The sequence below is a fragment of the Daldinia decipiens genome (assembly GCF_022478715.1).
Source record: "Daldinia decipiens strain CBS 113046 unplaced genomic scaffold F4813scaffold_17, whole genome shotgun sequence".
Classification (NCBI taxonomy): domain Eukaryota; kingdom Fungi; phylum Ascomycota; class Sordariomycetes; order Xylariales; family Hypoxylaceae; genus Daldinia; species Daldinia decipiens.
Genome location: NW_026054560.1, coordinates 166,783 through 194,369, shown reverse-complemented (window position 1 = coordinate 194,369; position 27,587 = coordinate 166,783). Strand labels below are relative to the sequence as shown.

Genomic DNA, 27,587 nt, shown 5'->3' with positions numbered 1-27,587 from the left:
TAGCGGCAATGTTACACGTGGTTTAAGCGAGATTACTCGATTACTACATAGTTCGCTGCTAAGCCACTAACAATTTTCGGAGATACTACATAGGTATACCTTGGTTAACTCATAGACTCTTAAAGTACATTTTTTCGCACTTTTCACTCTTCCAAGATAGGTAGGAAAACCCCGGTTTTTCCGGGCACCGGGGGGTGGCTGCCGCGCACAACCTTGAAAGTGTCAAGTACCTCCTAACTCTTAGGTCTATGTAATTACATAGTCTGAGTTAGCGTGCTCGAACGAGCTTACCCTTTTGCGCTTGAACACCCAGCACAGCACCATCCAAGCCCAGCACCCAGACAAACCTCGACCGTCTTTTAATTCTCCACCCCAACTCTGCGCTTGTACATAGTACACTGCTTGTGCCCCCTGTCGGGTTCGATGCTCACGTTGTCAGGGTTCTTCTATCTTAGACCTGGACAAATTGATTGATCCAAAACGCTGCTTGTCTTCTCTCCCATCTTAAATCATCCATCCCACATCCATATCCCGGCCTTTGGTGAAATCTAAAGTCAACAAACCACACCACACCACCATTACGGTCAATACATTCATTCCTTTCTTCTTTTTACTATCGCCTCTTTTCCTACTGAGTCATCTTCAATTGAATGCGAGCTTTGACGTATTGCAATTCCTATATCGAGACGGATAGACCTCATTATAGTCCACACTTCTGCCAAAGCAGAACTTGTATTAGGACTTACCGCAACTTTTCACCGAGTCGGCACGCTATTCCGAGCCCAAGCATCGAACGCTAAACATCCTCGAGTCATCGCTCGGATATCGAGTCTTGCCTATAATATCTGCCATCGACGTCGTTGGGAATTCTCATACTCGTTGATCCATTTTCAATTGAGCTGAACTAAAAAAGGAAGCATGTTGCTGTAACTTTTAGAGCATAGCTACATCTGATACTGTTGGACTTGTTGGAAGATAGCGCTTCGGAAGATTACCTTGACGTTGATCTCATCTTTAGGGGTTTCTATTAGTTTATATACGTCGCCGGTGTGGACAGTATAGGGTAATTTGTTGGTTGGTGTTGTGTTGGATCACGACTTCTACCCAACACGCTGACACAACTGCGTATAGTATCCCATTCTTGGCGTACCCAAGAACCGCGTGAGCTGGGCCATGACGACTTCTGGTTCCTCCCCGTTCAGTGGGACGAACCATTTTACTTCTGATTCGGGGATGTTACCTCCCTCTTTCGCGGCCAGCAACGAGTTCGACTTCTACGAGGATGCTCACTCATCAGGCACGAATATATTTGATTTTACCAGCGGCGAACTGTTAGACACAGGTCTCTACGATGATCTGAAGCCTTTTCCACCAGGCCTTGGCCAACCGGAACAGGTCAACCCCAATAGACCTCTACCTCTTCCTTCGCACCGGGGCTCTGCGTCTTCCTCTTCCTCTTCCTCCCAGATAAGCGGCAATTCGATATCCGCGAAAACGAGTCAGAGCTCGACAGAGGCCATGATGACCGACGAGCCCTTTTCCGGCTGGAACCTCGAACATGAATCTAGATATATTGACGCGAACTTTATGTTCGACACTATAGACCCTACTACTATGGAAATGTCCCGTGTTTTCGACTTTGACAGCGCTTCTAGTAGTCCTAGCCCCGCTACGAATGGTCTCATACAAGAGTCGCCTGTAGCAGCGAATTCCATGTCGAATGCCCCTGCCGCTAAGCGGATCAAGGGTCATCATAAGACACAATCGGTCCGTTCCGTTCTTATTCACATGCGTTAACTCTCTTCACACTAACTAGTACTTAGCAACATTCTATAACAAAGTCGATGAACGGGCTAAAAACGAGCGGTTCCAGAGAAGGCTCGCCCACGTCGAATATGATAATTAGCCAAGAAACCTCTCCAGCGGCAATACTTAACAACTCACCCCCCCCCGATAATATCACGAGCCGTCTTGGTGCCGTGTCAAATCAGCAGAACTCCTTACTGTCATGGCCTCCTACAGCGAGTCCATGGGCTAACAACGTAGCCCCCAAACCCTCCTTTAGACGAGATCCGAATAGCATGCCAGCTAATAGTCTCTCGTCTTATTCACCTCAGATGAGTTTGGCGCCGGCGCAGAGGCCACGACTGGTGATCCAACCTACGCCTCTCAAGTCCCGAGTTGAGACCCAAATCCCAATCAAGCTTACTATCCACGCACTACCTCATGGTATTAAGAGGCTTCACTTACCAACTCATACGATCTCAAAGCCTAAATTATTAGCAAAACCCGGGGCGACGCGGTCTCCTGACATGCTCGAACTATACACTATGTTGGTTTGTACTAGTGCCATGCAAGACCCTATGAAGCTCCAGCGTGCTTTCCGTCGAGCTGCGGTGGCCGGGCATGACACCGCAAGTTTAAAGAGGTCAGACGACGGAAGTGAGGATGATGAGCATAAGCCTCAGAATGGTGGCGAAGTACGAATATGTGCTGGTTGTATAACTCGAGAACGGAAACGTGCTAGCCGCAAGAAACACAAGAAGCCGGAAGAGGATGAGTTATGGAATCGATACGAGCACCAGCGGGTCATCGTTTTCAACACCCAAGAGATCAAAGATTGGCAAGCAGTCACTCCTCATATGGTTGATCCCACGGGAGCTGGGCCAGCTGATCTCTCCGTCCCTGACGGTACCGTTCAAGTAGATGCGCCAATGCGCATTGCTTGTTACTGCCGCCATCACGGAGAGAAAATGGGGTTCCAAGTTATCTTTACCATCAAGGATTATCAGGACAATGTTATCGCTCAACAAATCTCATCTTCAATTATGATAACAGACGATCATAAGACACATCTCCCAGCAGCATCAGCCACGCAGAACTCCGTTCTATCACCGCCGCTTCCTGTAGCGATGGACGTTCACCATATCGAGCCCTCAATGCAGTCCTTTCGCATGTCGCCAGCAACCTCTGATATCCAAGGATTACCAACGGCTACATCATTTACTCTTCCGGGTAACAATTCCCAGTCTATGCCGGTTACCACAACAACGTCCCGCAATATGTCTAGACAGGGTTCGCCCACTAGTCCTTCTGGCCCTACAGCTAGAAAGAGGAAAGCAAGCGGGTCGGTAAAGCTCCCTACCGGCCTAGCGATGACTAGGCTCGAGACAGGACAATCGCCATCGATAATGCCTCCAGGAGCTCATAATGAATCAGCTGTGACTTCTGCAGCCGCATCGCCATTTTCGCCAAACATGGGAAGCTTCCCAATGTCTGCGGAGTCCATGTTTCATGGGCGGCAGGCGAGCCTTAATAATATTGGACAACAATATTCGACTTCGGCAGAACCACCTACACCAAACAGCAATAACGCTGAAATCGGCCTCCCACAAGGAAGCAGAAACATGAGTATCGACAACGTACCAGCATCTCAAATATTTTCAACACCGTCCTCGGCTCATCCCAGCCGTGCGCCTAGTCCGAACCGAGTGAGAAATGATATACAAAATGTATGTCATGGTTCGCTTGGTCAGAATATATATAATGCGCCTACGGTCATGAACTCGAGTAGAACACAGCCAATGATCTACAAGATCATCCCTGGCGAAGGTCCAAAATCGGGAGGAGTTGAGGTTACGATTCTTGGCAGCGGTTTCACGAATGGCGGTCTGGAAGTTATGTTTGGGGATCAAAGAGCGGCTACTACGACCTACTGGGGCGAGACATCGTTAGTTTGCCTTCTGCCACCATCTCATGTCGCTGGGATCGTCCCGGTTTCAATCAGACAGCCAGGCGTTGCTTCCCAGCTTTCATTTGGTAGCAATCAGCAGCCTCTGTTTAGATACGTCGACGATGACGAACATCGCCTAATACGTACAGCACTCACTGTGCTGGGCAATAAACTTGGGAATAATCTGACAGATGTCGCGGATATCGCAAGAAATATCCTCTACGGACCCGCAACGGGCGGTCCTTGGGGTCATTCCCCTGGATCCACTGGCCAAACCCCCAATACAAACTTCAACAACCTAGAACAGGATCTCTCGGAATCTGTAGAAAAGGGACTTCTTCGAATTCTAGAATTGATCGATCTAGACGATAGCGCCAACAAGGCGAAGATCAACCTTAGAAGAGCAAGCGGGCAGACTATGCTTCACCTGGCTTCTTCTATCGGGCTCGTGCGCTTTGTCGCCGGTCTACTATCACGTGGCGCTAACGTGGGCGTGCGAGATAAGGGAGGCTTCACGCCGTTGCACTTGGCGGCGATGAATGGCCACCAAGAAATCGTCCGGCGTCTCATCATGAGAGGGGCCGATCCAAATATGCGAAGTCTCTCTGGTTTGACACCCGCTGACGTTGCTCGATCCAGTGACGTGCTCAGAGTTCTCCGACAGATCGAGAACCATTCTAGATCCCGAAGCAACGGCTCGCTTCATAGCAGGGCTAATAGTGCTAGCTCCCTAAGATCGCTATGGGACACATCTTCAATGGCACCGGCACATCGCGAGGAATTCATGTCAGAGAGCCCAAGCTCTTCGGAAGACAGCAGCGACGACGATGACGATTCGTCAGTTCAAAGCAACGTTAATGAAGAAGGCGGCGATTGGCTAAACATGAGACGGCCAAGCTTCCCGCAGTATGTGCCTCCACGTGAACCCACCGGCGTTGATGCCCCCCCCGCAACAACGACCGCAGCAATGGCAGCTCTCCGGGAACAATTTGCGGCACAGTTCCAGCAATTGCAGCACTCCATGACAATGCATTTACAAAATCTACCGCACATGCAGATGCCACAGATGCCGCAGATGCCGCAGATGCCGCAGATGCCAGCCCTCCCACCGATACCCGTGCTTCCGGATTACCATGCCTATCTATATGCAGCTCCCGTCATGCAACGCATCAGCTCTCTCGTCCCGAACATCCGGGGTCAGCGCCCTGAACCTGGGGATGAAGAACCCCCACGTGATGTCGATAGTAAATGGTGGGATCTCTCCAGATTCGGCGTTAAGGACAGCCCTCCGCCAGCGTATAACAGCATCTTCCCACAAAGAGATATCGACATCAAGCGAGCTACAGCTGCCGCGGCCGCAGCCGAGGCTATAGCTGACGAGAAATGCGCTGCTCTTTACGACCAGGCGGCGTCAGGATCATCGCAAACACAAGAAGCGTTACAGAGGCAAGAAGTGCCCGCACTTCTCGAGATCGGGCATAAGCACAGCATCACCAAAGAACAACAGGAAAACCTACAACGAGCCCACGCCCAGAGGCTCAAGACCGGAAGCAGTGATAAGATGCTCTGGTTTGTCTGGGTAAATACGTCACTTCTCTTTATAATACTAGCGCTAACATATAGTGGCAGATTCCAATTCTAATCTTCATCCTTGGTGCTATGCTGGTCAGCGTTGCACCCTCGCTGGTATTCTACGGTACCTCATTCGTCAACGCCTCGACTGCCTTCGTCGCAAATCCACGAGAGTTTGCGCAAAGACTTGCCCTAAACATCGTGGGCACCCCTTGATTTCATTTCTTTTAAGGTTCTTATATCTTTTGTTTCAAGCTTCACTTCTTCACCGTGTGTAAATACCCCTGTATAGCCTTGCTACTTATAATTGGATGTCTACACTATGGCTCAATCGAGCACGGAAGTGGAACAGGAGAGATAAAACGGTGGGCTCCGTATTTTTGTTTGAGCAAGGCGTCCTAGATTCATGTTTGTCGTCCCGGTTTTGAATGGAGGTGGCCCTCCTGGAATTTTCGGTCAGACTCGGGATCACCACGAGTTGGTTTGGTTGGGCGGGCATCGTGCTATGATTTAGAGCGCAAGAATGGTTAGGTTAGCTGAATACAATTAATTCAGCGATCTGGATCTATTGTTGGCATTTACACTTGGAATTAATCTACGAGTCTACTGGCTAGCTATATGCTTGTATAGGTAGGCTTGATTATTGTGGGTTTCAAAGCGAAGAATATCTATTATGCTGATGCTTGCTACGATTGCTAATTCGTGATGCATTATTGTTGTTATGGTTAAAACAGTATGTCATCTAAAAGGGGTAAATACATGACGCAGACGTGCAAAAGGTCCATGACAGCTAGACTGTGTTTACATCTTAGTCACCTCGGGTTTGGAAGGAGTTTATCTAGACGGCATTCGGGGCTCGATACTTTAGGTGCCTTACATCCTACACCTAGGCAGTCAAGGGTTGGATAGATAAAGACGTAAGCAGATGGTAGGTAGGTAAATCCAATGTCCGTTTATCTATTTTATCTGGTTAGGCTAGGTGATATCTGTCATGGGGGTCTTCTCTCTCGTTCTGCGAGATTCATTTATCCCCGAGAGAGAGAGAGAGAGAGAGAGAGAGAGAGGCCTTGGCTTGCGGGTTTCAAAGGAAGGAAGGAAGGAATATGTGTTCATGTATGATATGTAGAGAAGATAGGTAGCTAGGGTTCGGCCGAGGATTCGGGTAAGCAAGTAGTGTAAGTGATGTGTGTAAGTAGGTAAATGGACATGGGTATCTGTGCCGCGTAGCGGTGTGGGCGTAATATAATGTACCTGTATGTATGTATGTATGTATGTAGAGAAAGTGAAAACTCCGAAGGATTGGGAACGATGGAAGGAATACATTTAGGTAACCTAGTACCTTAACCTAGGTGTGTAAGGCAATACATAAATACCGCGCGGATAGTCCCGGCGGGTATGTATGTATGTATGTATTAGATAAGCACTCGGAACCCGACGAGGGGATGGGGGATTAATCATTTGACTCGGGGGGTTGTTTAGGGCAGGATTGCCGGTGCGTGCGTTAGTTCGGGTTGGCAGACCCGGTTAGGGAGGGAGGGAGGGGGACAGAGAGGGATTCATCGGATGCCGATTGCGCTTGGTGGATGGGATGAAGCTATTTACGTTATAGGGAGGTATGTAAGTGAGTGAGTGAGTACATAATCTATGATCTATGGTAGGTGTGTAAGTACCTAGGCAGAGATAAATCCCCGGTAGGAAGGGGAGTCTACAGACATATGCTTGCTTGATTCTCACCATCCATGCATATGTACCTAGGGTGTTGTTGGTAGGTGATGGATGTCCTTGCATGCCTGCATGTCTACATGCCACCCGCGCCGGCGGCTTAATAATATCCTGGAACCACTCCCGGTCTAATGCCGTATGCTAGCCGCTCCTTCGGTCTATCACCAAGGGACGGCCCGTAGGTATCAGGGCGAAGGCCAAGCAGCTAGTCGCCGGTGTTATCGCAGAAGCGTGGGCTGGCGGTTGGGCTTTGCCTAAACGTGGCGTGTGGTTAAATGTCGTGATGCTGTCTGTCTGTCTGTCTGTCATTGTCGTCGTCTCCTAGGATCGGGTAAGCAAGTAAGCCGATGCAACGAATGGCTCCTTCTTACGCCCCGCCGCTTGTCTGTTATAGGTATGTATGTAGATTAGGTGTGTAGATGGATTGTAGATTAGGTCGTCTGGATCAAGGCAGCAGCGTCCTTCCGAAGAACGTCGGGTCCCTGTCGAGCTGCTCCTCGACCCACGCGGGCCAGTCGTTGTAGCGCCGGTGTTCGGCGTCCACCTGGCGGTTGAGATACTTGAGCCAGCGGACCATGCCTAGGTTCATGCTGCCGTTGTTCTTGTTGCTGCCATCTCCATCCTGGTCGTGATTTTGGTGCCGCGGCTCGCGCGCGCGTAGCCGGTGTTCGGTCTCGGTCACCGGAGCCATGATCTGCTTGATCGCGATCCAGTGCGCGGCCAGCAGCGTGCACGTCTGGTTCTCCGGGTCGACGAGCCGCTGGAACCGCGCGTGCGGCAGCTGGATCCACCACCCGTAGTGCTTGCACAGGAACTCGTAGGCGCGGAAGGCGGAGTCGCCCAGGGCCGCGGCCATGTCCAGGAGCAGGCGGCGGTACTCGGTTTCTACCTCGTGCTGCTCGCATAGGGGCCCCAAGCCCCGGATGCTGGAGACGGCCATGTCGACCCAGTCCCGACGGATGGGAGGCAGCGCTTCCATGAAGGGGCGCAGGAGCGCGGCGGACTCGTTGTCGTGGAGGTTGCGGAAGAGGAATTTCGTGTTGCGCGTGCACATCTGGATCGAGACGAGGGTTATTCCGCGGCAGAAGGTCATGAACTCGGCCATGCCGTCCTCGAGGACCACGGATTGGAAGGTTAGTGCGAAACAGGTTGCTACTGGTTGGGGGGGGGAGGTTGGTTAGTAGAGAAGTTGGAGGATGGTTGACGTATGTATTAATAGTTTGGGTAAGATAGTAAAGGGTGTTTGGGGTGTTGAGTCTGATGGCATGCTCTAGTCCTAGGATGGTTCAGAGAGGGAAAAGCTATGTTGGTTGTATAATAGTGAAAAGGGGTTAAGGGGTTGGTAGTCTTCCCCAGTTGGAAAATAGGGGACACGGGGATAAAGGGGGTAGGTGACGTTACGTACTAAGGGCGTTTCCCTCTTCAAAAGTATTCGATTTTGGCACTTCGCTCAGCGCCTTCTTAATGGCTCGAATTGCCTTCAGCCGGTGCGACATAGCGAAGGTGACTAGATTAGGATCTTGCGACATGAGATCGGACGCCGCGAGGCCCAATATCGCGTGCATGAGATACTCGTACTATCATTTTCAGTTGATTAGTACCCTGGCTTTAAGATTGACTTCGTTGCGGCGCGTACATTCTGTGATAAACATGGAATCTCATGAGTCCATATGGTCTCGTTCCCTAAGGGTTGATGGGGAAAGCACGTCTGCAAGAAATGCTGGAATAATCGCATATCTTGGAGACTGAATAGCAGGACCTGGTTCTGTGGCTTTGCGCTTGTTGGTAATGGTTCTCATATAATAGACAATAACTATGGGGGGTTCATACTTGGTGTATGACTCGTGGAACTGCCGGATATTCACATTTCAGCCCTGTCTTTGTACAATGCGCGCAAGCTGGGCGCGTTTCTTGACACTATTTCTCGATATTAGTATTTTGAACTGCAATGGTTATACATAAGTTCCGAATCTCGAATACCTTGATGCGTCGTCTCTTGCAGTTGTAACACCCGCGCCGACTCTTCGTGTGGCCTCGCCGTTCATATCTTTGTCTCTGAGCCAAACTGCTCCTGGTGAACGCGGTCCCCGGGGACATAACGCTAGACATATCGTCCAACGCCAAGATGGAGCCAGGAGCACCATCGCCGGTGAGATAGTTGATGTCATCGTCCAGAGAGAAGTACGTATAATCAAAGCCATCTCCACTATCCAAGCTCACACGAGGGAGGATCCTGGGCTGAGTTGGGTTTGAAGGTTCCATCTAGCCTCTATTGAATATCTATCCATCGGATAGACTGGACTTAGAAAAGGTTCAAATGAGATGATTGCTTCTTAGGCAGAGTGTCAATCTCGTAGAGATGAACTTCAAAGAATCTCGATTTTGTTAAGGTGAGTCGAGAATGATGGCTTGGCAAGCATAGGTACGTACGCGGACAAGGCCTCAGCTCGTTCGTCGAACCAATCACGTGGTCTGAAATCGTGGCGATGCTCAAAGCTAGATTAAAGACTAGAATGATGATATGTGATTGGTCACTTTAACTACTATTGTATGAGCTGAATCTCATTACTTTTACCTGTGTTAGTTTTATCTGCTCGGATAAATAGTAGCAGTCGATAAAGCATCGTGTGGATTGCCGATGTGGTTTTGTTATATTAGGTATATTAGCTGCAAGGATTTTACTCTTATTTTGTATAATTAGAGTATGCAATTAATGAATATAAACGCAATGAAATGAAAAAAGGGGGCTGCTTCAAAGCTTTTCGAAGAGACAATGGCGGTGCTGTCACATTATTCTTCTGGGTCCTATGTAACACGAACTGTTAACCAATCAGCTATTCCAAGTTGAACAATGTAGGCTAGTCATCTACGAGTTATGTTTTCTAGTTCCGTGTAACCCCCTCGGCAGTATAGTGAGCAATAGATAATACTAAAGTCGTCCTTATAAAACATTACCTAAGTAGTCCCACAGTATCTCCCTAGAAATATTGCTGTTGTATGTTAGTATACTTAGGTAAGTACCTATGTAGCTTATAAACCAAGAGAATAAGGTAGCCGGAAATGAAAAATCCCATAACCGATTGGGGTGTCAAAATACAATTAATAGGAAATGTAACTCATTTAAGGAAATAACTAAGAAAGGCTCTATGCTAAGACATCCGATTCTTGACTCTTCGTCTCTGTAAGTTGTCCAGACTGCCACGCCAAACGCAATATTGGGGTATCTCTGAATGCAAGAAAACTAATAAACGAAGAGGGCATTCATGAACCATACATAGCGTGACTCGTAAGCGTTCGCACTTATCTGCCATCAGGTCATTATCCCAATCCCATCCACCTATATCTATTCCGTGATCACTTCTCGTATACGAGATCCAACATCCTAGTCTTGAGCGCATGCACAGCATAGCAACTAACCGAACCCAGAGTAAGGAGGCATCGTTGAAGTTCCAGGATTATTCTTGTTGGTAGACAATGATGGATGATGAACGGTGGAAAGTTCGTAAGAAAAATATTTGGCGAGGACGAGTGTTGAGACGGCAAATGCGCAATTGTGTGCTTTCCACGAACCCGAGGCACACGTTGACTAATGGATCCAGTGTCAGTATACTTATAGATGAGGAGGTAGATATTCGAGCTCACATACCTATTAGTGCTGTAGACAACCTAGGCTTTGTGCGTGTGTAGGGGACCAATAATCGTAAGTTGTCGTGGAATGTTCATAAATAATGGCGTTGAGTCTTAAAGACCCTCCATTATAGAAAGGAGTTCCGAATCAAGGCGCCTTGCAAGCCGAGAGCATTATGAAATAAAGAAAGAACAAGTAAACAAAAGGAATGGAGTCTCTTGAAGCTCTTATTTATGAGATTTCTTGTCCGACTTGTCGCCTTTCTTCTTGTCTACCTCTCTATCCTTGCTAGCCTTCATCTCCTCAATGTCAAAGGATAGTCTCTGTAGTCAATCAGTTAGCTTCAAACTATACAATGAAAATTCAAGTTCGGATTACTTACCTCGCACTTCCAACATTCTTCGGTCTTGATGTGGACGACTTTATGGTCAATGCAGGCCGTCAGGTGCTTGACGCAGAACTTCAGACTGAATTGCTTCTCGAGTCTGCAGTTACCCTTGCTCCTCAGGGGGCAGTGGTGCTGGTTCGTGGAGGTTTTATTCATGTGAGGCATCTTGAAGTTGTAAGTGAATGCTGTTGAATGGTGAGTTGGGTTAATCGTTGGTTAGAGGGGGGTTGAAAGATTGGTTGAAGAGATAGTTGAATGTCTGCTTATTGTAAAGACTGATGTAGTAAGAATTCGTCAATAATAAAAAACGAAAGGAAACCTCGTGTTCAAATATTATGTCCAGCTCATTGAGAATCGAGTATCAGCTGTCAACAAATTGATTGTTTCCTAAACGTCTGGGAGTCTGTATTTATCCACGTACTTTCTTTTTGTTTGCTATTGTTATAATGATAATGAGGTATGTTTTGTTTGAAATATTTTCTTAATGACTCCATTGTCACGGACACAATGCCTACAGGTCCTTTCATTAGAACAGCAAATGATACGACATGTTGTGGATTTGTTTACAGTATTTGCGGAAAGCCTAGACATACCTGATTACTTGACGGGAGGAGATTTTATCTTCCAAAGTGTATACAGCTGTAGGTGCATGAATAATGTTGTTTGCTTCAAGTACGCACAGAATATGAGGTAATAAGTGATGACGGCCTGGAGCTGCTCCTATGTACAGCCTTAGAAACGGCAGCTGTATGAAAACAGGTGATATTATACCCGACAGAGCTTCCTTAGTCAGTTAAGGCTAAGTTGTAATTTCTTTCCCCACCTCATGACAAATGTAAAACAATCGACTTAAGCTGTGGTCGTGTCTCCTGAACAGTGCCTAGACCATAACTTAAGTAGAATATTCATCTGCTACCATAATCCAACTAGACTCTAAGTACACACAGCTTCTTCATGACAGGATGATATGCTAAGACACCTGGAAATTATGTATAGTTGATATACCGTGAAATCCACAGAGAGGGCTCGTATTTAAATACATAGGTTAGGTACCTTTCATCTACTCAAACTATATGCATTATTCATCATTTGTCACGTATTTTAGAGGTTTAATATAATAGTCAAGACCTTGTTGGAATTATTGATATTATTGAGATATGGCAGTTTCTAGTAGCTGGCACATTGATATTACATAACAATATAATCTCTAGGAAAGGAACAAGATAATTTAAGGGGTTGACTTCGTTGTAATTAAACTGCCGCTTTCTATAGTATGATACATAAGCCAGCACGAGTCCAAGTCCAAGTGCCTTCCTTTAGGCTAGGTTCAACGCTCTCATCCTTCTCAGTACCGATACTCTCTTCCCGGCTGATAGTAGTATCCTCCATTTGCTCAGAAGTGGCGTTCTCATAAAAAGTCGTAGCATCCTCCTCCTGTTCAGAAGCACTCTCTTCTTCCATAATATCAGCACCTTTGTCTTGATTAGCCATGATATTCCTAGTTTGTTCAGTATAAATGTCTTTACCTATTCCAGTGTCTTGCTCCGAAGAACTTTCATCTCCTATATGGCAATCGCCGATTTGTTTGGTAAGGGAGGATGCTTCCCGGTCCTCATGATGTATCATCCTCCATTCCTCAAGCATCTCCTCGGCTTCCTTGAAGGCCATATTGGAACCCACACCCCCAATGGCGAATTGAACAAGCTGTCTCGCAAGTCGATAAGCAGGTTCATAAGCGAGCCGAATGTAGTCTGGACCAGCCGCCTCCTCAAAGAGCTGCTTTAGCTGGCGTCCTTCCGATGTCGGTGGTTCATCATTAGCCGTACGTTCGTCTTCTTCCTCATCTTCTTGCCATGCCCATAACCAAAGAGGCGGTTTGCAGCACATGAATTGGGGTGCAAAGACGGCGCTGTCCCAATCAAGGATAGTAGAAATGATGGGAGAACTCGTGTCTGATGTAGGATTGACGAGCACGTTGCGCGGCTCTAGATCTAGATGTGCTAACGACGTGTAGCAATTCTTAAACCATCCATCTGCTTCTAATTCCGCAGCCATTTTGCAGAACTTATCCATGAGTAAGGGTCCGGAAGTGTCCTTGGGCCACATCCTTAAGTCGTAGTCTTTCTGGGCTGTGAAAATATCTTGTAGGACTTTTTTGATATCTTCGACCACGGGTAAATTGCTATACTCTCTGGCGCATGGAACCTCAGGACGTTTCCACGGTAGAAGCTCAAGAGGTCCTGCTCCATCTATAGGTAGCACTAAAACACCGGACATGGCACTGCGAGTGGATAGTAACTCGGAATAGACATGGCCGAGTTCCCGCGCGAGTCTGCATCGCTCCTCGTGGGAAAGAGTTTGATATGAATATAGCAAAGTTTGCCCAGGAAGGCGAGTTTGAATAGTGTATCTAGTATTGAGCTCATTGTCCTCTGTGGCGTCGAATTTGATGACATCTGGAGCAGGAATCTTGCTATGTTGGTGGAGAAATCGTAGAGTAGCAACTTGACTATTCAAGTACATACTATCGAACCGGGGCATGCGTATGATGTAGCAGATATGAGTGTCGGGTTGTTCAGTCGGCTGTCGGGATATACCGATAATACGATTTTCTCCGCCTCCGGCCATCCGTTCCACGCTGATCTCTTCCTCGGTCGCATCGGGCCAGATTTCGTGAAGAGCAAAGTCGAGGACACGGGTTTGAAAGGTGCTAAATGGTTCTTCATCGGTATAGATAACTGAAGAAGAAACTGACTCGGCATCGGAGTCGCAACTCGAGCCCGAATATGAGCTAACGGAAGACATTGCAAATCAAGTGACCGGGATCGATATGTAGTGTTGGTAGCACCCGGCGGAGCGGCGATCCTGCAAGTAATGTGGGGCCGGTTATTGCTCAGATTGATGAACGGAGAAGAACGGGGCCCTGCCGGAATGTTGATGGTGATGTTTGAAAGGAAGGGGAAATTTTTGCGTAGATGATTTGAAGTAACAGATTGGGGTATTTGTAGTTTTCCGTGATAGAGCTTTGTAGCAAAGGCTGTTATAACGACTATTGTTCTTGTTTAGTTTTTTTTTTGTTCGTAAACAACAACGACCTTATGAACTTGAAGCTTTGTGAAATATTACCTAATCAGGAAATAAACCATTTGAGAAATAGTACGTACGTACCTAGGTACCTAAACTGTACTTAAGTACTTTCCTAGGTACATACGCATATGTTCGAGGCTTTCAGTATGATAGTGACAAAGGGTTGGTTTTCAGTCTTAGATGCATTGCCTTTGATTAAAAACAGCTTAATGTTTCCATGATAAGAGACCGTTTGGTTGCTAAGAAAAGCGGTTACGCAAAATGGAAAAGCTTTGTTATCAGCATATCTCTAAATCAGGTACCTTAGGTACATAGGTACGATACATATGTAGCTTCCAGCGTATTACCTACCCTATCCTGAGAATTGCCTAGGATATATGATCAAACTATCATGACTGTATGACAACAGAGAGCCTAAGTCATGGTATGTAGTTAAAATCCATAATAATTATTACAGATACCATCATGCAAACTCCAAGGCTTTAGGGTACGAACCGAGACTTATAATGCGACTCGGATACTCCCGCGAATTATTCACCGAGATAAACCAATGCTATAACTAACTTTGTTGATCCAATTTTCTCTCCATTCAAGCAGCTTAAGAACAAGCTTACTAACATACAACGTCTATATACAATATACACCTTCGACAGGTGGCAGTATGAAAAGTTAGCTCTCTGTGCTCTCGATTCCCCGCTCAATAAGCAGTTTGTCACCGAGTTATTATTATATTACTGAGTGACGTGTCTAAATAGCTCCTTGCATATGGTTTGCACTTGATGAGAAATATTTCCGTGAAATCTCATCATTTGCACTCCCATGCATCAACAAATTGCCCAGTCAGCACGACCAAATTTTGCCAGTGTCCCTGAAATTTGATAGGTTGCGAGACCGAGCCACAAGTCTCTCGTAAAGTAATTTAGCTTCCTTCCTTTGTAGATAGGCTTGTCTCGACGCTGGCAGAAACCAGCCACCTACAAACGTTTCCTTGCTGAAAAGCGTCCAGCCGTGGACTATGTCGACGTCGCAATAGCCTATTGTTGCTCGACTCAATTCGTGGTGGCTATTAATGTTAAAGATCGTCCGAGTACTATCCGAAGGGAGAAAAAGCCAAGCTTTGATGTGCCGTTACAATGGACGAGGGGCACAGAATCTTGGGGAGCGGAAGATATGGGTATGGAAGCCATAGTAATGCCTTGATGCCGTTTCCCGCTAGAGTTGTACAATACCGCAACGCATTGCAACGCCGTGCTGCAATTAGTCGTAGCGATATTACTTGGGAAGTAATTTCGCTCCCGTCTCACAACCACGTCATTTGTATGTAGGGCAACATTTCTTCGTTCTCTATCGTCAATTATATACAAGGCCTGCGTAGATCATCAAGTGGCCGGTACACGGCATGCGTCCACGTAAGACGCTAAACTGGAAGAGAAGCAATGCATAAGTAGAAACGGTAGCGCCGGGGTGAGGAGAAGAGCGGAAGAGCGCAAAAGCAGCTTCTCGGCCGGGCTGCCATAACCAACTACTCGCAGCTCACACGTGGATCAAATCGTACCGAATCAGGGTTGAAAATTAGGTACCAATTCTGTATATACATTTCCTGTACTTGAGACCGCCACTGTGTTTGTTAAAAAGAGCGCGCAGTATTGTTGGTGGGTGTGCCCGTTTGCCTTCTTTCCTTTCCGTTCTGTAGATTAACTAAATGCCTAGGCATATTAATTTGAAAGAGGGACTCGGTACCGATAACATGATAGTTGATACTGTTTTGAGGTATATAAGGTTGTGAACTAGGATATGATGTATTTGTAACAATATTCATTTTCCTACGGGCATGTATTTGCGACGAATTCTAGAACGAATCAAGAAGTTGGATAGGAGGAATGATTGTTGCTGGGATGCCGGGTTGTATTATGGAGTATTTCCAAGGCTGAATTTACTAGAAAAATACAAGGTTATACTAACACACGGATCTCTAACAACCCCTGAATTCCTCCCACTATGAGCCCATCGCTCCTCGTGTTAAGCGGTCGGTTTAGGTATGCGTGCCTTGTTCCTGCAGCTCTAGCAGTGGTACCTGCATGCGCTACGTAAGAAGATGCCTGACCAGTTATTGTAGCCGAAAGTCGGGTGGCTCTGTTTTTTGATTGGTGGATTTCCTTCGCTTGGCGCATTTGTTTGGTAGCCCTTGTAAACATGGCACAATAGAAAATATTAAACAGCTTCTCTCTGAACCTTCCCTTCATAGAAGGCTGATAAGGTATATTTAGCATGAAGCATGAGGCTGTCGATAAAGTGAATCTGGAAGGGAATGCCTAGAAATAAGGAGGAAATGTGTTTGAATTTTGTTTGACGCATTATATCAGAAGCTGCTAGGTTGCGCCCGTTCAACTATAATAGCCTTTAACAGTGAATGACATGTACCTTAGTAACCAACCGCCCAGTATGTAGACGTACCTGCATTAGGTAGGTATTATGGGCACATGTATGTCAGGTATGTACCTACCTGCATGTAGGTATGTACAATGGATGTTAGTCGTCAATTCAATATGGTCCCAAAAGAGCCAAAAGAGCCAATAGGAAGCAGTGGGTTTAGCCGACTTTCCGTCTGAACTGGCGGACAGGTGCTTCGTATCTTAGTACTTGGGTACAAACCCGTCAACTTCGAATCGGTTTGCGCTAGGTAATCGGATTGACTTTCCAAGATCTCTTCAGTGGTGCACAGGACGATACCTGGTACATTAGGTACGATTCTTGCCAGTCTTGGCGCTTAGTCCGGCTCTACGTAAATAGCATCTCCTGCAGCTAAAAAGACGCTAACTACCCCAGTTAGCGGCTGGCCAGAAGAGTCTAGCCACTAGGAAAGGTGGAAGGAACTCCTTGTCTTTCCCCCCTCCCCCCTTTGCCCCACAGACATCCCGATTGCTGGATGAACCTGCAGGTACACACACTCACTTAGTTACTTCCTCACAACCGTCAGCAACATAAAACTCCATCCACGGACCCTTTATCCATTCTTTTTCTCACTCAGCACCGTTTTTTCCATCTCGGTTATCTCCATCGAGAATCACCGCTCTTTTTCTTATCCCCGTACATTCATTTCTCCCTTCGTGTACATTTCCTCTATAAGGTCGCCAGCTCGACCTACTTGCCTCACCTAGCTGTGACTGGCCTTGAGTTGATAGTTGCCTACCAACATCGTTACCCTCTGTGTGTTGTCCCCCGTCAAACGTCGCACACTCACGGCCGCAACTACATCCAATATTTATTGTCCAAGGGTGCAACTGATCTCTCATCAAATTCGCATCATTCCTTCTGCGTCTTTGATAGACTGCACGACCTGCTTCCCGTCTTGTCGCCGGTACACCCCAATACGCAGCGCGTACAAACCCCCTTCGACAATTTCATTCATTTCTGACAGTATCATCTGATACGTCTCTTCCCTCCTTTGACTGGACTGCTGGCACCTTAACACTCCTTCAACGGAAATCGTAACAATTCTCGAAAGAAGAATACAGAGCATAACTTACATAGTCAAATCGACTACACTAAAAATACCATCTAGCACATCATTAACAATCATTGCAATCACAAAGATCGCCCAAGATGCACGCCAAGCTTAGCATTTTGGCGCTTGCCGCTGTAGCCTCAGTTCAGGAGGTCTGCGCTGGCCCTATTCATCGCCACAAGCACCCCAAGAAGGACATCGTCTACGCATACACCGACGTTGTCGTCGTTACTGAATGGGTGACTCATACTGTCATTGCTGGTCATGAACCTACTGAAGCGCCAGTTGTCGAGTCTCCCCCAATCGTCCAGGCTCCTGCTGATGCTCCCTCGGTCGAGAACCCCCCTCCGGCAAACCCTACCACTGAGAACCCTCCACCGCCGAGCACATCTGCCGAGGCTCCTGCGCCTGAAACTCCGGCTCCAGAGAGTCCTCCTGCCCCAAGCCCTTCTTCTGAGAACCCTCCTCCTCCTCCCAGTTCGTCTGAGGCTCCTCCTCCCCCTCCAACTTCTTCGGAGGCCCCCCCGCCTCCTCCCCCTGAGACTCAGGCCCCTCCACCTCCCCCGGCCGAGACACCGCCCCCAGCTGATCCCGCACCACCCGCGTCAACGGAAGCACCTGCTCCCCCGCCGCCTCCCCCTGCTCCCGCAGTCAGCAAGCGAGGTGCCGCGTACAACGACCCGAACCTTGTTAGCGCTATGGTGAGCCAGACTGACAAGATCTCATGGGCGTACAACTGGGGATCTGACTCTGGTGGATTACAAGCCAAGATTGCTTATTACCCTATGCTCTGGTCTCCCGCACCGGACCACTCTAACAACTGGGATGAGAAGGCCGAAGCCGCTATTGCCTCGGGATCCGACAGTTTCCTCAGCTTCAACGAGCCTGATATCCCTAGTCAGGCTAACATGTCTCCTCAGGATGCTGCGAACGGTCACAAGCAATTCATGAACAAGTATGCTGGTAGGGTCAAGATCAGCTCGCCGGCCATTTCCAGCAGCGATAATCCGGGCATGGGTATCGACTGGCTTAACCAGTTCTTTAATGCATGCGGCGGCCAATGCCAAGTTGACTTCTGCGCTGCTCATTGGTACGGACCTGGAGGTGATAACGGCGCGAACCTTTTCCTGGACCACATCAAGAAGGTTCACGACGCTTGCCAGGGCAAACCCGTTTGGGTTACCGAGTTCGCGGCAACGGATGGCGACATCGACCAATTCATGAGATCCGTCACCCAGGGACTGGACAGCGACGAGTTTAGTTTCGTCGAGAAGTACTCGTATTTCATGGTGAACCAGGGCAGCCTCATGTCTTCGCCAACGGACTTGAGCTCATTCGGCAGAATCTTTGCAGGCATCTAAGACAACTCCGTTGAGGGATACTGTTTCTATTCTTTTATCACTTTTGTTTTAGGTGGGGTTTAGGTTTTAGGGGCAAGGGATTTTGCATTGCGAGGGAACACAAAACGTCGGCATTTCACTTCTTTGTACATACTTCGACTGGTTTTACCGGTTGAGCCGCTGGATATCCATCTGGATCTGCTTTGCTTTGCTAGGTTGTAAACATGCGCGAAAGGATATCTTAGGATCGTGGCAGATTCATGAAGATACGAATAACAACGAATTGAAATTCATCCAAGTATTGTGTTGCAGTAGCATATTTATTGTATTGTCGTCTCGCAGGTGTAATGTGTTGTCTTATGGCTGTACGCAACTCTAGTACATACCTGTCTAGGTAGATAGGTTAAGTACCTATTAAGCTATGCTTTGCTAACGAATCGATTACTCAGCTTGAGTAAATCGTCTAAAACCTTCAATTAACTAAATCATCCCAATTGAAGAGATGCTCAAGTAGAATGTTGGGGGGTTGTGACGTAATTCCAAACTCATAAGGGAGCTAGATAGGCAGAGGAGGAACTCTACTGTTGGGTTCCCTTCACCCGCGCCATTTATATGCGAACTATTAAACATTACTATAACTAACTACCTAGGTTAACCTACTTAACATATATAACCCCGAGGCTACAATATAAACACGGAACCAGGTCATGCGAAATTCTTATAGATAGGTCTGTTCTGTCAATTATGCCGCACATGCTTTCGTTTCGAATTATGCGGGCGTACCGCGGGTCATCATCACATAGATCAATCACATGCTTTTACCTACTCCCCCCTCCCCTTTTCGCTCTGATCACTTTTTTTCTTTTTTCTTTTTTTTTTTTTTTTTCGCGTTTCCAAATTAATTACTAGACCCAACCCACCACCTCGCCGTTCTCCCCGCGCCCCTCTTCTTCGGCTTGGATGAGCTCGTGCCATCGCGACCCCGCGTCCCCTCCTACTTCGAAGTCTAGGCGGCTGATGTAGTACTCGCGCACGCTCCCGCGCGCCGCTGGCCGTGATCGCGATGCTCGTGGTACTGGTGCGGGGCTGTGCGACCTCGACGGTATCGATGTAGACGTCGGTGGCGGCAGCGGCGGCGGTGGCGTCGAGGTCGTGGCGGTAGTGGAGGACCAATTCGTCCGCCGGCCCCGATACCGGCGTATCCGCTCCAGGTCCGCGGCTACCGCTGCCGAGACAACAGAGGAACCTTCGTGCGTGGGGGGCTGGGTAGAAGTAAGCGACTTGCCTGAAGCTCGGTCGTCCGTCCCTGCGTCCGCTCGTGCAGATTGTGGCGGCGGTGCGCTTGTCCAGATGCTGCTGGTTGCTCTCTCGTTCCTAGCGCCATCGCTGATATCGCCCTCTAGGCCGTCGTAGATGATAGGGGTGTGGAAGCCGTCGTTATCCTCGTCGAAGCGCAAGGACCCGGCCTTGTGCTTAGACACGCTGCTCGTACTCACGACGTCGGTCTCGGTCCCGGGCTCGATTTCCCCGAAGATATGCTCGTACTGCGAGGTGCTAGTCGTTTTCAACGGTAGCGAGATGGCGAGTTTCTGGCTGCGCCGACTTGGAAGCGATGGTGCGCGCGGGGGCGGACGATACGTGGCTCGGCTGTCGGGGGTGTTTGAATTAGGAGAAGAGGAAGTAATAGTATTGTCATCGTCGCGTGATGTGACCCATTGGATGATCAATGTGGAGAATAGGACTGGTAACTGGTTAGTCGGCTGGTTACTCAAGGTTTGTGATCTTGATCTCTCGCAGATAAAAGCAAGTATGCCAAGGGATACACGCGGCCCGCTTTACGCTGCACGAGTCGAAGCATGCTTGGACAGCAAACAAGAATCGCGAGAAAGAAGGGGCTGACTTACTATCCGCATTACAACACGCGAGGAAAATCCAACCGGGCTCACCGTTGAGCACCATAAGGACTATAAGATTTCTTCAAGCGGCACTCCCCTTAGCTTTTGTTCCTAGGATTTGCACAATGATTGCGACCCTATAGGTGGGAGCACTTACACTATGCTTGAGGTAGTAGTAAATAGAGCGCCAATGAAGGTTCGTATTGCTGCCGGGCGTAGACCAGGGGAGTTAACCGGTGCGTTAGAGGCGCCCTTGAGCGAGTAGATATCTAGCAAGTGATGATAGGAGAGTCAGCCAAGACAACTTAGACGCAGAGAAAACCCGACATATGAAAATAGAATATGGATCATATAGAAGTCTTACTCCATAGTGGATTCAAGATTAACGCCATGATATAGACCTGTTTTGTCTTTTAGCATTGATCCTTAATGAATGAAAGGGACACTGGTGTAGCGTACATTTGCCACAATCTCGAGTACTATGAGAGGTATCAGGGCCTGTTTCTCTATTCCAATGATACACCGTCCCTTATTCATTTGCGCCGCACGACTGTTGAGTGGCGGTCAGTTGAGTAACAAACTCTTCATGCATTGCAAAGCTCCTTTTCCAGACTTACTAGACGAAAGTCAAAATACATATAACCGCAAATATAGCTATTGACGAGTAAGCAAGCCTTGTTCTTGGTCAACCGGCAGTGGGTATAAACTTACTGAGCACGCCAAATAAATTGAAAATGTAGAGCTTAGACTCGACCCGTCGTCTCGTGCCGTCCTGAAGTAGAAACTGGTTTATTTTTAATGAGATGCTAGATCTAATTCAGGGGAAGGGGAATAGTTCATGCACATACAGCTTTTTCGACCTGGAAAATATAGATTAACTGCCCAAATAGAAACGTGAGCACATTGAATTTTCCAAATTAGAACGGGATTCATTCTCACAATCTGGTTTTGCGTTAGCTCAATACACGAGAAAAGGAAGAGGGAAGAGAGTAAGACGGACTTTAGTCGTTACATAGAAGAATAAACACAGCAAAATGGCCGCCGAGCAGACGCCTAAGTTCGAGTCGACGCCTATGCCGTAGTCGACAATACTCGACCCGAACACGAAGGCCCAGGAATCAACGTAAATTGCGAAGATCACTAGGAGTAAGAATATCTCAAATTAGTTACCCATGTATAACGCTCGGCTGTAGAGCGATGGTCTAGGCAGTTAGGCGTACATAACGTGACAAGCGATAGACGCGACCATGCCTTTACGGCAAGCGCCCGTTGTGCTATATCTATTATTAGCACACTGATATACTCTCATACGAGAAGGAATAAAATGGACCGCATACTGATGAAGCATGATAGAATAGTAACGGTAGCGAATGATAGGATCACGACAATGACTGTTCCAGCGAGCGGCCTAGGGGATGGAACCGGTAACGAAGACGTGCCATCCCTGGGTAGCAGAAGCGAAGCCATATCGGATATTTTATTCTCGACAGCACGACCTAGTAGACTATGTGAGAATATCAAAGCTGGAGCGAACGAAAATGGATGACCAGAAAAGGAAACGAGAGGAAAGCGAGCAGAGGAATGACTGACATACCGGAGCCGGTCGCAAAATGAAGGAAGCAGGGCATAGTCCGAACCAAATGAGCCCATATAAAGTTTAATCTGTTAACCCCGGGGCCGCCATAACGCCATTAATAAGGTCGTCGGTCTATCCCAACTTGAGGATCCAAGCCTGTTGTAGTTGGAGAGTGCCCCTTTTGGACGAACTTTCACGGACTAGACATTGTGTAGATGGAAACAAATGATCTACCAATAGCGCTAATAGGAGTCGAACCTAGAATTCACTTAACAGCTGAAGAAAAACCACATGGAAGGAAAGCGTGAGGCACACGGTAAGGGGTATTTGAGTCCCCGGGGCCGAGGAGCCCCTATTGAAACCTAAAACAATACAACACATTTTCCATCCTCGAGTCCAGCCAACATCTAACACGCCATCTAAAAGAGAAACATTCCTATCCAGCATAAGTAAGCAGCGTGAACCGCACAAGTTCCGAGTCTCAGACGTGCGTAACACGAACGAACAGATATATCCCCAGCCCCTTACAACAGTGCTCATATACTACTGCTAGTAGGCTCGGCGGAACAGAGAAAATCATACGTGTCCCTAGAGCTTGAGACGAGATAAACTTTTACCAAGCTTGCCGATCGACAGAGTTCTAGGTTTTTCAAAGCTGAGCCTTCCCCCCCACCCCTTTCTTTGATCTCGCCACCCACTTTCACACGAAGGTAGGGGTCAACCTGCCTACGCTTCTTTAAAAGGGGGATTGATATTCCTCGAGTCTGCCTCTAGTTATCCGCGAACAGGTGCAGGGTAACATATTGCGTAAGATAGTTTTTAACCGCACGGATCCTATAAAGGCCTTATAAGATATGGTGCTCTCTTCTGATCAGGAACTTGGGCATCATCTCATCATCAACGCACTCTTTTCTTGTTCTTTTTCTACGATATTGTACAACATCTCTACTATACCCGTATGGCTCGTGTTTACTTGATCAGTTTACTATCAGTCTTATTCAGAATATGGCACTGTCATCTACTGCCTAGGGCCTATTTCGTGGTGCTTGGATAGTCGGAGTGATAGTCATACCCTGTAGCAGACCTTAGCTCCTGTTCATTAGGAACTTATAATTCCTAGTAGGATTTGAAATAGACTGGTCAAGTCTAATACTTAGCCCCGGTATTCAGCGGGCTCTTCGGGTCGTATACATCGGTCGTAATCGCCTCGGGGTACTTGATATCGCCCTGCTTAAGCGCCTCATCCATAACCTCCATGATAGCGATACTCTCGGACCACGGCAGAGTAGCGCTCTCCTTCTTGCCGTCGCGCAGACATCGCGCGCACTCGTCCGCCTCCCAGAACATGCCGTGGCCCCAGCCTTCCCGCTCCGGATCCTTCGGGATCGGGCAATCGATGACGTCGACCTTGCCGCCGCCGTCTTTGCGCACGATCTTGTACTGCAGGGGCGAGAAGGCGGGGCCCATGACGTGGATCTCGCCGAGGGGGCCCTGGATCTTGATGGCGGGGCCGCCGCTGTTCTGGCCGTCGGTGTTGGTGGCGAGGCGCAACGTTGTCATGGCGATTCCCATGCTCTTGTGCTTGGGGAACTGCAGGATGATGTTAGTCGACTCGTCGGCGCCGGTTGAGTATTTGTTGATGGCGGCGACGGTGCGGGGGGCTTCTTTCTCGGGTTCGGGCTGTAGATGGTAGAGGATTTGGAAGAGCCATGTTATTGAGTAGACTCCTAAGTCTAGTAGTGCGCCGCCTGCTAGGTCCGGGTTCACCATTCGGTTTTCGTCGGGAAATGTTAGGGTGCCGTTTGGTCCGTCACAGCCAAACGAGTTGTCGGCTATAAGCAAATGTTAGAATCTGAGAGTTGAAATTGGCGCTCTGGCACTTACCTATCACTCGGTATATGGGACCAATGGCTCCAGACTGCACCAATTCTCGGATCTTGATGCTAAGAGGGAAGTACCGCGTCCAGACGGCTTCCATCAGGAAGAGGTTCTTGGCCTTGGCAGTTTCAACCAACTTCCGCGCCTGAGAAGCGGTTACTGTAAAAGCCTTCTCACACAGAACATGCTTGCCAGCTTCCAGAGCTAGCATAGTGTTCTGGAAATGATGACTGTGGGGAGTTGCAACGTAGACAATCTCGACGTCTGGGTCGTTTACCAACTCAGCGTAAGAGCCATACGCTCTGGTGCCTTCTGGGGCCTTGACCTTTTCGAGAAAAGATGTAGCGCTCTCCTTGGAGGATGAGGACGCAACTGCGACCACCTCGTGAGCGACGTCGTGAACATCACGTCTTGCGGGGTTAACAAGTAGGTCCTTAGCGAAAGCTATAAGGATAATTTGTTAGATTAGGGGAGTCTAATCAGTTATAGCTGGATAACTCACTCTGAGCAATGCCACCAGTGGCCATAATACCCCACTTGAGGGTGAAGGGTTGAGAGGCCATGTTTGATATTTTGTAATAGGTAATGTATAGGTAACTTATAAGATTCTTATGGGCTATAAGAGTACTATTTTCAAAGAATAGAGTAGGAATTAGCAGCTTCTATAGCGAAGTTAAACAAAGCTATATGAGTAGATGGCAAAGTCGTGAGGCACCCCGATGTTGATCGGCCAAGCCGTGGACTCGATGGAGTGGTGGTGAAGGGTGAAGATAATCAAGGGTGGGGTAGCCGGTACGTTACATATATCTTTTTAGCTACGAAGTCTGTATACCGAGGTAGCTTTTATTCTTAAAGTAGTTCGATAGGCTAATAGTAAACAATTATTCTAAACACGGGGAAAGTTTATACTAGTGAAAATAGGCGAAATAAACTTCATTACGTCAGTCTATTTTTTTTTTTACCCCACGTATGAAGGTCGGGATGATATAAAACCGAAATTGGCTAATTGAGATAGTACGGTGTCGTACTTATTAGGTAATCTTAGAACTCAGGTAATCTTAGAACTCAGGTAGAGTCCAGACACATTAATTAAATACCTACCTAGGTACCTAGGTACCTAATATATAGGTATAATTGACCGTGTGTATAGCCTCTTAAACCAGCTTAAGCATCAAACATAAGACTTAGCAATGCGATATTTTGAAATGGCCCAAGTCCAAACCTCGAGGATCCGATTACCAATACCATTATCAACCTGACCATCGCGTGTTGTACCATCATAGGTCAGATGAATGCACGAGACTTTGGGGAGATGCTACCTAACAACTAAGTATCGACACGGTCGAACGACTATAAAAATATACAAATTCGACTAATTCTCGCAGGTTCGGAGAGATCCTTTCGCGCAGATGAGACACAATGCCGTGCGTGAGCCATGGTAACTCAAATCTACTGCTGCTTAAATAACTGCTTCAAGTATAGTAACTGGACAATGATGTCGCCCCATATAACCTCAATCCTCCATCCGACCAGCATGCGACGTGTAGGGATATGTTTAGATATACGTGGGATACGGGGGTACCTTCTCTAGGCTTCAATAGGCGGTTCCGAATATTCAAGAGCCGCGTCAACCTTACTTATTCAAATATACTTCATCATTACCATGTAACGACTAGTTAATTGTGATGCAATTGTAACCATAGAACGGGTCGGTGAAGTATCCGTGATAGCTCTTCTCCTTCTCATTGTTGCCTCAGAAGCCGTTTTACGAATTAGGAATTCTCGTGGACGAGAACCAAGGGAACCGCTTACAAGCATTGAACCTAGATAGTCCAATTATAACAGCTAACAGACTACTTACCTGTCGTCTAGCAAGAAGACTTCCTGAGTAGGTAGGTATGTATTGGAACAGTCGCAACGGTTGACTGCTAAGTGCAGCAACGTTCCCTCTCTTGTCTGCCTGTAGACCATGCGGTGTAAAGTATCGCAATCCAATCATAAAATGCTCGCATCACGGACAAGTCAACCCAGCGTGGACCCAGCAAACTTCCGGGCTGAGCTCCTTCGCAATGGATACGAAATCAGCACCAATGCCGAAGTTGTTATATGGGACAGCTTGGAAGAAAGATGCCACGGCTGACCTCGTGTTCTTAGCTTTGAAGACCGGATTCAGGGGTATCGATACAGCAGCTCAACCGCGACATTATAGAGAGGATCTCGTTGGGGCCGCTGTTAAACTAGCAATATCATTACATATCGTAAAGCGGGATGATTTGTTTGTATGTTATTGACTGTCTGTTCTCCATTAGTAAAATGTTGTTAACAAGTGCCAGGTTCAAACCAAATTCACTTCTGTAGACGGTCAAGATCCGAATAACTTACCTTACGATCTGAACGCGCCCCTAGAAGAGCAAGTCCACTCCTCCGTAGAGTCATCGCTTAATAATTTCCGGTATTCCGAGTTTGACGCCCCTTATATCGACAGCTTGGTCCTGCACTCTCCTCTTCGTACGCTATCAGACACGGTCAAGGTTTGGGAAACGTTAGAGACATATGTGCCGCACAAAATCAGACAGCTGGGAATCTCTAATACGCCACTGGATGTTGTTGATTACCTAAACACCAGTCCTGATATTAATATTCGTCCAGCCTGCGTACAGAACCGCTTTTACCCAGCCACACGCTGGGAAGTGGATCTACGAGCTTACTGCCGGGAAAGGGGCATCGCTTTCCAAGCTTTCTGGACGTTATCGGGGAATCCTCAACTTCTCATGAGTACAAATGTCCATAAGCTAGCCACGAATGCGAATGTTGAACTGCCAGTTGCGTTGTATGCACTTGTACTTGGTCTCGAAGGTACATCGATTCTAGATGGGACGACTGACGAGGCACATATGAAGAGTGACCTAGAGGGTATTGACACTGTGAATGCGTACGCACGGAGCGAAAACGGTCAACACGTCTGGTCAAGGTGTCTACGCAATTTCAGGAAACAGATCGGAGAAAAATAACAAAACGACTTGTATTATATCATATTGACAAGAACTGAACGGCGGTTGGGGAGCTGGGGAAAAGGAATAGACTAGTGTCAAGTCAAGGGGCTAAAATGGCGAAGGCCGTTCGGGTCGTCCTTCACCGATATGTACGTGGCAAGATCGTATCTGCTAAGCCGTTGAAATTTGAAAAATAGAACTAAATATAGACGTGCAACTGACGTAAATTCACCAATGGGAGATGACATCGGCTAGGTACTACCTTGAATA

The 27,587-nt window shown here is 47.6% G+C and overlaps 8 protein-coding genes across 8 annotated transcripts; 3 read left to right on the top strand and 5 right to left on the bottom strand.

Moving 5' to 3' along the window:
• Positions 1-1,173: 1,173 nt before the first annotated feature.
• Positions 1,174-5,521, top strand: F4813DRAFT_389605 (uncharacterized protein; the record flags this gene model as incomplete). Its single annotated transcript, XM_049246862.1, has 3 exons — positions 1,174-1,767; positions 1,824-5,312; positions 5,363-5,521. The coding sequence occupies 3 exons, from the start codon at positions 1,174-1,176 to the stop codon at positions 5,519-5,521; spliced, it is 4,242 nt and encodes a 1,413-aa protein (XP_049099393.1).
• A 1,951-nt stretch (positions 5,522-7,472) lies between these two features.
• Positions 7,473-9,289, bottom strand: F4813DRAFT_389604 (uncharacterized protein; the record flags this gene model as incomplete). Its single annotated transcript, XM_049246861.1, has 5 exons — positions 7,473-8,182; positions 8,433-8,604; positions 8,664-8,798; positions 8,858-8,944; positions 9,008-9,289. The coding sequence occupies 5 exons, from the start codon at positions 9,287-9,289 to the stop codon at positions 7,473-7,475; spliced, it is 1,386 nt and encodes a 461-aa protein (XP_049099392.1).
• Positions 9,290-10,630: 1,341 nt separating this feature from the next.
• F4813DRAFT_76029 (uncharacterized protein) lies at positions 10,631-11,402 on the bottom strand. Its single transcript, XM_049248874.1, has 2 exons — positions 11,038-11,402; positions 10,631-10,978 (listed from the first exon to the last, which is right to left on the bottom strand). The coding sequence occupies exons 1-2, from the start codon at positions 11,206-11,208 to the stop codon at positions 10,883-10,885; spliced, it is 267 nt and encodes an 88-aa protein (XP_049099391.1). The 5' UTR covers positions 11,209-11,402; the 3' UTR covers positions 10,631-10,882.
• Positions 11,403-12,174: 772 nt separating this feature from the next.
• On the bottom strand, positions 12,175-14,320 carry F4813DRAFT_359839 (uncharacterized protein). The gene is made up of 3 exons (XM_049243377.1): positions 14,212-14,320; positions 12,570-14,092; positions 12,175-12,515 (listed from the first exon to the last, which is right to left on the bottom strand). Exons 2-3 carry the CDS (start codon positions 13,846-13,848, stop codon positions 12,310-12,312), a joined length of 1,485 nt encoding a protein of 494 aa, XP_049099390.1. The 5' UTR covers positions 13,849-14,092; positions 14,212-14,320; the 3' UTR covers positions 12,175-12,309.
• Positions 14,321-17,022: 2,702 nt separating this feature from the next.
• F4813DRAFT_359835 (glycosyl hydrolase catalytic core-domain-containing protein) lies at positions 17,023-19,680 on the top strand. The gene has a single exon (XM_049243376.1). The coding sequence runs from the start codon at positions 17,734-17,736 to the stop codon at positions 18,994-18,996; it is 1,263 nt and encodes a 420-aa protein (XP_049099389.1). The 5' UTR covers positions 17,023-17,733; the 3' UTR covers positions 18,997-19,680.
• A 172-nt stretch (positions 19,681-19,852) lies between these two features.
• On the bottom strand, positions 19,853-22,337 carry F4813DRAFT_396332 (uncharacterized protein; the record flags this gene model as incomplete). Its single annotated transcript, XM_049247814.1, has 11 exons — positions 19,853-20,716; positions 20,880-20,950; positions 21,028-21,139; positions 21,235-21,271; positions 21,330-21,420; positions 21,488-21,524; positions 21,582-21,654; positions 21,719-21,730; positions 21,871-22,010; positions 22,091-22,144; positions 22,208-22,337. 11 exons carry the CDS (start codon positions 22,335-22,337, stop codon positions 19,881-19,883), a joined length of 1,593 nt encoding a protein of 530 aa, XP_049099388.1. The 3' UTR covers positions 19,853-19,880.
• Positions 22,338-23,592: 1,255 nt separating this feature from the next.
• On the bottom strand, positions 23,593-24,887 carry F4813DRAFT_389599 (NAD(P)-binding protein; the record flags this gene model as incomplete). Its single annotated transcript, XM_049246860.1, has 3 exons — positions 23,593-24,278; positions 24,331-24,768; positions 24,827-24,887. The coding sequence occupies 3 exons, from the start codon at positions 24,885-24,887 to the stop codon at positions 23,593-23,595; spliced, it is 1,185 nt and encodes a 394-aa protein (XP_049099387.1).
• Positions 24,888-26,393: 1,506 nt separating this feature from the next.
• On the top strand, positions 26,394-27,335 carry F4813DRAFT_389598 (Aldo/keto reductase; the record flags this gene model as incomplete). The annotated part of the gene is made up of 2 exons (XM_049246859.1): positions 26,394-26,603; positions 26,658-27,335. The coding sequence occupies 2 exons, from the start codon at positions 26,394-26,396 to the stop codon at positions 27,333-27,335; spliced, it is 888 nt and encodes a 295-aa protein (XP_049099386.1).
• Positions 27,336-27,587: the final 252 nt, after the last annotated feature.